At 32.8% G+C, this 12,374-nt stretch overlaps 1 protein-coding gene across 1 annotated transcript in view; it reads right to left on the bottom strand.

Annotated features, from left to right (window-relative positions):
• The window catches only part of LOC149409356 (uncharacterized), a 62,394-nt gene that overhangs the window by 19,668 nt on the left and 30,352 nt on the right, over positions 1–12,374 (bottom strand). Inside the window, exons 2-4 of the mRNA XM_089649784.1 lie at positions 10,139–10,241; positions 7,436–7,667; positions 4,380–4,527 (exon numbers count right to left, since the gene is read on the bottom strand). Coding sequence (XP_089505910.1) covers positions 4,380–4,527; positions 7,436–7,667; positions 10,139–10,241 — 483 coding nt within the window. The remainder of the gene's footprint in view (positions 1–4,379; positions 4,528–7,435; positions 7,668–10,138; positions 10,242–12,374) is intronic.

The raw sequence follows: 12,374 nt of genomic DNA, 5'->3' as shown, positions 1-12,374 counted from the left end.
AAGTGAATTTTAATAATTTCAATGCGTTGTTGAAGCGTGTATCGTTCCATTTTTATTAATAACGTAGTTTCTACTTGTCAAATGTCAAAAAATGACAGCTTCAAAAGTTACATCTACCGAAATAGCAGGCTATTCAAAATAACACCTCTTATTAGAAAACCCTGTAGAATCCTTCAATATTTCCCTTTTGAACATTTATTTGTCTTTTTCTCTTTATTGTAAAGCTTGTAAGTATTCAGTTAGTCTATTAATCTTTTCATCCGAGAAATCCCACTCAGGTAATGAAATAAGGGTATCTCTCATTAAAAAATTACTCGAAATAAGAGCATCCACTTCATTTAGATCATTTGATGGACTACGATAGAGGACATGAGTTCAGGACTGCTTTTATTTTGGATAGGAATGTAGAAAATTTCTTGAAGGTGAGCGCAGTAACTCCAATCACTCTTTTTACGCCTGCTTCCCACAGGCCATTAAATTTATTTATTTTATTTATATATATAATTAGTACATTTATTTATAACAATTACAGGTAATAAAGCCTAAGACGTTATAATTGTACCATTTATGCAGTGTATATGCAATGCCAAAAATCTCGTAAATGCGCTATAGGACACAAAAAATAAATCTAATTTCTTATCTACCGCATTCAAAAAGCACGTAGCTCTCCCCACAGGTGAGTTCATTAATAAATTAGTGCGGCTTGCTCTACTATATAGAAGATTGTGATGACGTCCTCGAGAGTGAGACTCTGGTACAAAAAAATTTAATTGGGCCAGTATCTCATTATTAGATAAGTGACCGTTTATTAGTTGGAAAAAATATTTAAGCAAAGCAATACCTCTACGTGTCTCTAGGGAGTGGTAATTGGTCATGCCTAATATATAAATCGATGGGTAAAGCCAATGGTAACGTCCATAGAGCCGCGAGAATAAAAACCTTAAAAATTTTTTATGGACTCTTTCAATGCGTAAAGTGTATGTTAATTCATGTGGAGCCCAGATGATCGAGTTTGATTCAAGTACACTTAGGACTAGTGTGTTATATAATAACGTCAGTGTTTTTGTGTTACGAAACGGATATGAGTTTCTAATTACGAAGCCGAGAAGCCTGTATCCTCTGCTTATTAAATCATCGATGTGTTGGTGAAAGGTTAGTTTGCTGTCGTAAATAACTCCTAGATCTTTGATTTGATTTAGGTGTTGGAGAATAATTTCATTGATTGTATATTCAAATACATGCGGTTTCTTTGATCTTGTATAGGAGACGATATTGCACTTGGGTGTACTGAAGTTCAAGCCATTTATTTTGGCCCAGTTTGAGACGCAGTCAATGTCACGTTGAAGGAGAATACAGTCAAGATGGTTTTTTATTGAACGATATAGTTTCAAGTCATCTGCAAATAGTAAATACAGCGAATGTGTGATGACTGAACCAATATCGTTGATAAAAATCAGAAACAGAAGTGGTCCAAGGATAGACCCCTGAGGAACTCCAGAAAAAACTGTGAATTCCAAAGAACTGGAACCCTTATAATAAACAAACTGTCTACGATTTCGAAAATATGAAGCAAAAAAACAGAGTAGTCTTTTGGAAAAACCAAATGAAGCTAGCTTATTTAGAAGAATGTCGATGTCAACCTTGTCGAATGCTTTTTCCAGGTCGAAATAAGCAACATCCACCTGTCCCCGATTGTCGAGAGTTTGTGATAAGAAATCTGAGATGCATAAGAGGTTTGATGTTACTGACATCTGGGGTCTAAAACCATATTGACGGTCATCAAGAATTGGATTAACGTGATTAAGTATATATTTATGTAGAATTTTCTCGAATATTTTCATGATGGAACATAGAACGGCAACTGGTCGATAATTCCGGATATCGCGTTTATCTCCCTTCTTGTAGATAGGGGTTATTTTAGTTAATCTCCAGATGTCTGGGAGAATCCCGTTTTTTAGGCAAACATTGAAGAGATGACATAATGGTGGTATTAAAAGGTCGGAACAACCCTTTAGTATAAATGTTGGAATATTGTCAGGACCGATGGAGTGAGGTTTCTTTAAATTTGAGAGTGCCTCCTTAACATCTTTTTCTGAAATACTGACCAGGTCGAATGAGGGCCCAATCTGTACAGTGTGAAGGGTAGAGTCAATATTGAGAGTTGGTTGGACATTTTTGTAAACAGATGAAAAAAAGGTCGCAAAACTATTTGCGATTTTATCATCAGTAGTCAATTCCTCTCCGTCAAGAATCATATACTTAAATGAGTTGTTGGATTTTTTTAGATCCTTAATGTACTTCCAAAACTGTTTGGGATCGATAGATAATTTTTCTTCCATTGAAGTTAAATGATTTTTAAAAGCTTCACTGATTTCATGTTTTACGATGGAGCGATAGGCTGAAAAACTAGCATAGTCCAAGTTGTGACGTGTTTTTTTCCATCGCTTATGAAAAATATGTTTAATTTTAATATTTGAAATAATACTATTGGTGTACCACTTAGGATATACTCTGTGTGCCGTAGTGCGAGGTGTGGAAATGGGTATACACTTGTCGAATATATTGTAAATTGAATTGTAAAAATTTGTACATAATGCATTTATATCTGTTGAACTTTGGCAGACCGGTTGCCATGAGCATTCAGAAAGCAATTCATATAATAAGTGGAAATTTCCTTTGTTGAATCTCCATGCGTTTATGGTTCTAGCTCCATGGTAGGAGGGAACTTCTATTGGACTTGGGTTTAGACATGAATTTGCAACACCTGAGTGAGTTTCACTAATACTTATAGACAAAGCAGGGTGGTGCTTGTCCTCGTTTGTAATAGGGTCATGACATTTCTCAACACACTTTATAAGATCCTTGGCATTACATAAAACTACGTCCAGAGTGTTATTATAATCATTACATATCAAGTTATATTCTTGCAAACCGTAGAAACATTTAAAATAGTTAAACATGTTCACAATATTGGAGTTACAGGAAGGGAGGTTCAAATCACCTAATATTAAGATATTTTTGTCACTGAGAAGATTATAATTACTTTCTATTTTTTCGAACATGTTGTAGTATAACGAAGTTGAAGAACGAGGTGGCACATATATCACACATACGAAAACAGTTGAAGATTTCAAGGATAGCTTCACCCACAGGGATTCAGTGTCGGGGAGGTCCATTGAAGAAATCCTCTCAGCATGGGTTACAGAATCAGCACGAACAGCCAGGACGACACCCCCCGCTCGTGTGAGGCGGTCACGACGAAAGACAACATAATTTTCTGGAAATAGCTCTGAATTATGCACACTTGGTTTCAGCCACGATTCAGTGAAATGGGGACTTGATGGCGGATTGAAATGAAATTGTATTTCTATCCGGTCATATTATCCATAAATTTCTCATCGCTTAAATGGAGGCCTAGCACGGACAATCAATAGAGTTCTATACCAGAAATTGACTGAATTCTTGATCTATAGTCAGTTAGTAACATTGGTGAGCACGGTCAACGACGATAAATAAAAAACCCTACTAACACTTTGCTACAAATTACCAAGAGAATTTGAAAGAAGAGGATGGTATAAAACTATATTGTAGGTACTCGTAGTTTTCAAGGCGATGTCACTATTTTTACAGTTATAATGGCAGTTCGAGTTCCCTTTGGGAGTAAGCAGGCACTTCATAAATCACAACACCCTAATTTAACCAACGCGTGGTTATCCCGTTCACATTGAAGATTTGCTTCAGAAAATTAGCACGGCGATATAACCCATACGAATGTTATTTTTACACTGAAACATTGTGACACAGATAGGCGTTGAATTTTAAATTGTTGTTATACGTTTTGTATGTATGTCTCATGCCCAGGTTTCAGGCAGGTATAGAAAAAGGGAAAGATAACCTCTAACACAGCCCGGTAAGGTTGCATCCAAAATTTTCTTATTTGAGAAAAATTAAATTCAAGACATGTTCCATAACATTTTATATTTACACTACACTAAACATACAATTATTAATAGCTTTAAAATAATAGTTGTGAAAAAGGGCAATTAAATTAGAATTCCATCAATAATACAACATTATTCCGTGCAAAAGCTCAGTAATCAAACCACACATCCATGGTTTAGCACAAATATTGTATCCCCATTTTATAACAAAAATTGACAAGCCCAATTTTTTGTGTGTTAAAGTATGTCATTTCTATATATCACGCAATTCTTAGGATTTTAATACGATTTAATATGATTTAACGAATTTTTCAGGGGATCTAAATGTTGTGAGTCAATTATCTTAAAATAATGGTTTATGATGATACAATTTCTGTACCAATATTCGAATTGTAAACAGAAGAGATATGATAATGTTGAAACAATTTATTTACTCACTGTCGTCTTCGCAGCCGTACACTTCCATCCGCAGACAGATGGTCCTTAGATGCAGAGAGTGCGGGTAAACGCGCAGATTGGTGGCGTGCAAAGGCGGAGTGAAGCTGTGCTGAACCACGGTGACGGTGTCAGAATTACCCGAGAATACCTGAGTTATAAATGAGAGTAAACATTTTATAGAGAACCTATTTTACAGACATAAATAATAAGAAATCGTGTAGCAACATCCAGATATGATAGTGGGGCAAGCACCAACCGGTCCCCTCACGATTTATTTTTTATTTATTTTTATTTTTTATGATTGTTAAATTGCAAAAAATAAATAAATGCGCACATCGCTCAAAAGTCCCAACTGCTCCCAATCGACTGGATTCAGTGAAACTATATCATCCACAAGTGGGTAATGTTATAAGGCTAAAACGTAAGAGGGGGGAGGAAGGAGTTAGGGATAAGGAAGGCGGGGCTGTTGAGATCTGGTCACCAGGGCGATACTAAACGTATCTATCACTCTGGTGTGAATAGGTATATCAGTTTTCAATGTATAAGCATCAAACGTTTTACAATTTGATTTAAGAGATGCTCTCGGTACATTCCATACTCACGCATACATTTATGTTATTACTTATTATTACTAATTACTTATGTCCGATATGTCTGAAGGTTATTAATTGTGTTTTTTATCGGTTACGATTTTTTTGTCCTTTATGTAGGTTGGATTTAATATGTCTGGCTATGTAATTAGACCTTAGCTTTTGAGTAAATTAAAAACTGTTTGAAAATTACTCAGCGTTTATTTAATTTGAACGTTCTTCCAGGAAGGTTTAATAATAAATTAGCGTTTAGATTTTACAAAAAATTAGTACGCCGATGAATTTTGAAGATTATTAAGCAATTATAAGAATTAATTAAGTGGTAAGGTTATTTTAGTAAAATATTTAGCACAAGTAACAACATATGGTGGAATAACATCTGAACCACATCATAGTAGTAAAGGCGTTTCTCAGGGTTCTGTCATAGGTCCACTGTTGTTCATTTTATATATGAATGAAATTTTTAAAGTTTTAAAGCATTGTGCAATTGTATTATTTGCCAATGATACATAACTATATGGTGACCGGATAAATCATCACAATGATAATTCATCACATCTTTAAAAAGTTATATAAAGTCATGGAAAGTGATGAAACAAAAACTTTAAGGTAAAAAACTATTTGGGTTAAGTAGGTTAGGTTAGGTGAGGTTAGGTTAGGTTAGGTTAAGTTAAAAAAAGTTTTTTCATCGTTTCTAATGACTTTATATCACTTTTCAAAAGTCTGTCACTGTGTTGAGTTATCATGGAACTGTTATATTCTTATTTAAAGAAGCCCAAAATTATAAACTACAGGTTATGCAAAATAGTTGAGGATGAGGGTGATTTTGAAATGCAATATATTTACAAATGTTACAATTATGTCACAAAATAATAATATGTACAGTGAAAATTACCAAAAAAAATTAAAACAATTACCCTACGAGAAGTTACAGAGATTTTAGGCTTCCCAAAACTAAACGTATATGCACACAAAATAGCATATTTTATAAATGACATAAACTTTATAACAACCTACCAAAAGCCGTAAAGGAAACCAGAAGATTTATTTTTTATTTTTTTTTAAATTTAATTAAATTCAAATTTAATAATATAATTATTAAGTTTTGCAAGTATTTTTTGGTTTTTGTTATTGTTACAGCTGTTTAGTTTTTTGAATTTTTCTAAATATTAAAAAACAAACAAGCCTTTGAGTAGAAATATATTTAAAACCCTTAAAATAAAAAAATATTTTATCTAACATTATATTAGATTAATTAGACGTACGATCACAACACTGTTAATTTACAATTGGGTTCTTCATTATTAGTAAAAAAATAATAATAAATATGTAAATTTTATGTATTCTGATACTATTTTCATGAATTCTCTTCTGATTGCTATTAATATCCTCATTTATAATGATTGAAGGGTAAGTAAATTGAATGATATCATATATTATTATCGACCATTATGTGAGGTCTCCATTGAACAAATGTTTTCAAATATAAGAAAAAAACATTGAAATGTTTTTGTTTACCACCCTCTTCGGAAAACGAAAATAATGTTTCATGTTTGCACAAACATTGGTTCAACGTAATATTGTCGCAGGAGACCCGCCTTTAGGAAATGACAGAATCGCCGAAAGATCTTAAAATGTAATAGTACATATATACTACATAATAAAAAATAATACAAGAAGTGTCTGGGAGTGTTTTGCGATCTTAAATTTGCCTATTCGAGGCTTAAATTTCCAATACAAAACTGTTTTTACGAAGTTCAAATGGGATGGATATCTTCGATGTCACTGAGCACTGGACTATTGAGCTAAGAGAAACAGTTGTTTCCATTCAAATTTTCATGGAAGGCACTTTCAGTGTTATTCTTTATTCTATTTTAGATACTAATTCACTGATGTGATGGTGGCAGCTCAATTATGATATCAAAACATAATGATTTGGGTTGTGGGTCTTTCTGTGAGTTAACTCTGGTTCTAAGAACTCGAATATATTTTGAATTTAAGATTTTTGAATGTCAGTTTTAAAATTGGGACGGCTTGTTTCAAGAATTCAGGTAAGCGATAAAATACCTACCTACTCACATATTATATAATATTTTAAGAATTTTTTTTTTTAAATGTCTCTTTCAAAAATGGAACGGATTTGTCAAGAAATTAGAGACGTGAAAAGTACTTTCTTATAAATTAGCACATATTTTATGAATATTTATGTATTTTTATTATTTTGCATAAATTATTGTCCTTTTTCTGACGCGTTCTTTACATAATCTTTCAGCATCACAAATCCTTCCATTATAATATCTTCACGAGTGATTTACATGAATTATTATTTTCACGGGTCTGCGCCAGTACCTATAATAATCCACCTTTTGAATTATAGTACGTCTTATTATATACACTCATCAGATGGCTACACTAAGAAAATGATGCGTTATATGTTATTAGAAATATGTTTTAGGTTTTTCTCACATTGTTCCCGTCCCATCTGCGATACCCGTGCCAAGAGGACAGCGAGGGTCTGAAGTACTCGATGGTGTAACCCTCAAGGTACTCCACCCCGCGGCCCTGCCCGTGGCGGCCCTGCGTGGCCAAGCCCGTGATGAGCCGCGGCCCGCCGAAGTCGACCTCCACGTACTCGCGGCTAGTGGCCTCCACTTGGCCTTTAGGGCACCAGCCACCACCCAGGTGCTCCTTGTTAAGCCTGAGAACAGAATGACACATATATAGTAAATACAACACGAGGAAATATATTTACCGGTTCACGACGGTTTCATAATAAAACAGAACATGTGAAGAAAAGCAGAAAAAAACCTAACCTAAACTAATCTATTCAAACCATTGATGTAATTTAGTCAATGATTTCAACCCAATATCTTTCAATGTGGTTTCTTCATTGTTCTGTTATTATTATATTATATTATGTAATTTTTTTCCGGTGAGTAATGTTGATTCGCCAGATAATAATTCGATAATTTGTATAGGGATTTTTTTTTTGTGAAAAATAACCTAATTTTATTTTAGGTAAATCAAAATATTACAATGTGGTTAGTTTATACATGTGCAATTTGCAAAGAAATAAATGAAGTCGAAACTTAAAATCTCCTCTGGAAAATTTGAATTTAAGCACTGAAATATGTAAATATAAGTAGAATGGTGTCAGATGTAAGTTAAAGATTCCATAATTATTTTTATGAATTCAAATTAGGGTTTTCTTTGGTAGAGTCTACTTGTTGTTCAAAACACATTTTCTCACTTGCTTCTATCTTGAAATAATGAAGCGATACGCGTTCATGTACAATATACATAATAATTCACAAAAATTGTCATTATCAAACAAGTTTCTTATAAGTGTGTTATAATTTAACCGTATTTTTCAAAAATGATTTGTTGAGTCTACGTAGACAATGCGATGTTGCTATATGGAATCGTAATCAACATTACTGACTGTCCTGAATTATAAAACAAAACTGATTTTAAAGTACCTGCACGGCACACACGTTCGTTCTTTTTAATGAAAAATACTGTAAAACAAATTTGAATCAAAATGCTTACCTGTGTTCAAAACATAATAAAGTAATCTCTGATTTAAAAAAAAATATATATAAAATCTCCATTAAAAACGTATCAAAAATGAATAACAAATGGATTCGTATCTCAAATAAACCAAACTACGTTAAATGTACTGATATATTATTGACATATATTATTGGTGTCTGTTATCATAATTATATGTACGTAATAGCTTTTCATTGTGGATAAATATACTGTTTAATTATTGTTAAATAACTAATATATAAGTATAATGAGGTAATACATATTTGCAAATTGCATATGTATAAACTAACCACATTGTAATATTTTGATTTACCTAAAATAAAATGAGGTGATTTTTCACAAAAAAACTGCGCTATACAAATTATCGAATTATTATTACTATGAGGGTTTTAAGTTATTTTTATTTGTTGGTACGAGTGTATATTATATATTATGGGGAACTGGCTAAATAAAACCGTAATATATCAGAACACTCAAAACTGATACAAAGTCATGAAAAAAACTGGGCTTCGTTAGGTTAGATTTTTGTACTAGATTTTTTCATCACTTCTGATTTTACATTACCTTTCAAAAGTGTTCTGATTTATCATGAAACCATATTACGATGTGTATCATAACATGTGACAGTTTTGAGAAATATCTCAGTCAAACATCGTCGGAAACATGGTTGTCAGTTTTCTCCGTTCCACGTCACTTTTTAACTATTGTGACAGTAAATTTTCTGTGACAGTTGTTAAAAAGGGCACTGATTACGCGATGTGACAGCTTTCAAATATTTCCTGTATTTTTCCAGCAACTAAGAAAATAAAATTGTGGAGTTAGAGATCCGTAGGTACTTATGTTAAGAAATTTCAGAAATAGTTTTGAAGTTAAAATGCTGTTTCCGAAGGGCATATTGGATAATTAGTTTTATTACGTGTTTTTAGAGCAAAATAATAAAATTAAAATGTTCACGCTGGAAAAACTAACCAACTCCATGATTTTTTATCAGTCGTTTTGATACAAAATACTGTTTTCTGGGGAAAATTCACATCATATTGATTCGAATGCAGTTAAGTCATTCGCATTGGAAAGGAAGAGAGTTAACAGACAACACGCTTTTAGATCTGGAGTTGGTCGAAGGAAACTATGGACTAAAGTGCGTTCTTTCATATTCAAGAAGCCACTGACAATATTAGTGATTTTTTGTATCTCCTTCTTTGACATCCTTCAAAGTGGTAATTGTTGTGTTCGTAAAAACAGTTCTCCAACTCGTTTTGGAAGGAGTTTATAGATAATTGGTTCTTTTAGATTAATCAGGGATTTATTAAATACTCCGCGTATTATAATGGTGACTCGATAGTCGACCTAACTAGTAGCTGGCCAATTGGAATCTGAAACAGTAAGTTTATCTGGGAGCCTTCCCACTGGCCCTTGCAACTACTGGCCACTGGCTCCATCTTGTGGAATTCCACGCAAGCTCTATGCACTGCCATCTGTGCGTGCATCTATGAAGCTCTTATTTCCCAACATACAATACAACAACATACTAAACAATACTGTTTTCCCACGAGTCCTGGAAAATACGATATTAATTGATGTATAAATATGTACAAGTCTAAAAAAATCGCAACTTACCGAGCACACTGCGGACCGACATTGGAAACGTAAGATGAAGAAGCTGTTAGCGCAGAGTCCAATATTTCGCCAGATTCCATCCCGAGAGGAGAAGAGCACGTCTCTGTGGGACAAATAAAATATTTAATATCTGCTATTGGATTACGTATATCAGTTATTGGATCTTACTGAAATACAGCTTTAAAAACACGTTCATCATATATAATAAATACGTAAGAAATGCGCGAAAAACGACAAAATATTGCTAATCAGGCCAGTACCTACCATTATTGATTGTTGAAGAAATTCAGCTTTGATGTAATAAATTGTTGGTTTTTGAAATACGTCAGACCATAATCTTTCGAAAATCGATACCTACTCATTTCTGAAATCCTTGGATTAATATTAAGCAGAATAACTCATGATAACAATTATAATCTTGCGTAATTGACGGCTGTAAATTCGACATATTTTGCAGAGAAAGCAAAGATAAATCGAAATCCATATTTACTTTGATTCGAAATAAAACGGGAATAAAGTTCCAAGAAACCTTCAATTTCAGGATGAAAATACATGGGAGGAAATTACACGATCTTATCCCTATATAATTATAGGGATAAAAATGAACCCGTAAAATTACAAACGTAATTAGTAAGGACACAAACCAATTATGCTCATTAAAAGCATGTACAATATAATACAAACTTTGATTTCAACAACTACAACATGATAAATGTTTAAATATTTATATATTTTTTGATTTTCTTGTATCTCGTAAAGATGTTCTCGTAATATCATTGTTGATTTTCAGATCCGCTTGAATTTCATAAAAATCGTTCTTTTCACATAATTTCTGTATATTTTTATGAATTTTCTCGGCTAAAAATTAGTAAAAAATAATTATATTCACATTTATATTTTACAATCGATATCTACATCTTTAATACGTGGGTGGATTTTCGCATAATTATTCAGATGGACAATGCTTCAAATTAACTTTAAATATTATCGATGGTCAACGCAGAATCGTTAAGGCGAAGCTTAATGCTAAATCACTATTTTGATTAATCTTTATACCGAAGTGGTGTACATTATGAATACGAAAAACTATGGTTTAGATAAATTGAAGGTTTAACTATTGTTTCGCTAGAGTAGAATATTAAACAGTAAGTTTATGGTTTTGCATTTGTGTTGTTTTAAAATTTGGTGTAATAGATTGATTTCTATTTCTCATTAGTTTGTCAAATTCTTGGTATTCTTTGTTACTTTTTTCTTTGCACATTTTTACAATGGAAACTTGCTTAAATATGTCATTGACATTTGGTACTGGAAACAATTTAAATAGTGATTCTGTTGACAACGTTGATTTTTTTTTAGTATTACTTTTATGATGATTTTTTGTGAAACTTTTACAGAGTTTAGATTGTTTTTATAGGATCCTCCCCAGCCTATGATTCTGTAGATAAGCAAAGAGTGGCCAAGGGCATTAAATATAACAAGTAATAGATGTGTGCATGAATATTATCTTGGATAGTTTATCTCCGCAGAAACGGCAGGGAATATCAGACGCCGAGGCTTTGTGAGAAGAAACCATCCTGCAATGGGCCGTGGAAAACAAAATAGTACACTAAATGGAAGTCTTAAAGCGTATTGCAGTTATTGACTCCGTAACATAGAGCATAAAAGCGGGCAAAAAATGAAATAACTGATTCATAAGAAAAGAAAAAATTTCAATTATACGAATTTTGTCATGATTCAAAACAAGCTTCATGTTTCAAAACGTAATATATGTTCAACATACTCTTAATTAAGATATTTTTTCTAATCTGTGCACATATTTTAGTGTTAATGTGTTTAAAGTACGTGAATTGATTTTTCACCCGACTCAAACTCAAATAAAATTTGAGACAAATGGCGATTAAACCTCTCTGACCCCGAGCGTCTCAAATTGAGTGGTACTGTTTATTTAAATACCTTTCTCAAACACTGAATTATAAGGGTTATGTAAATATATCAAATCGGTAAGGTTTTTATTGACCTTCTGTATTTTAAGCCACAGTAAATACTCGCCCGCAAAGACCTAAATGTATTCATTAAATTAATATAACAATACTGAAGGTGTGTAATATAACTCGAAGATGTACCTACGTAATTTGTTGAAAATACAAAATGAAGACCAAAGAGGGATTACGCAGAACTTGGCAGACTTTGAAACGGTCGTCAGGGAAACTAAAATCTTATCTTTATTAATCTTGGT

The sequence above is a fragment of the Hesperophylax consimilis genome, chromosome 31, assembly GCF_061612785.1.
Source record: "Hesperophylax consimilis isolate HC1 chromosome 31, BYU_Hcon_1.0, whole genome shotgun sequence".
NCBI lineage: Eukaryota > Metazoa > Arthropoda > Insecta > Trichoptera > Limnephilidae > Hesperophylax > Hesperophylax consimilis.
The sequence above is the reverse complement of the archived record's forward strand: the minus strand, read 5'-3'. Positions and strand labels throughout refer to the sequence as shown.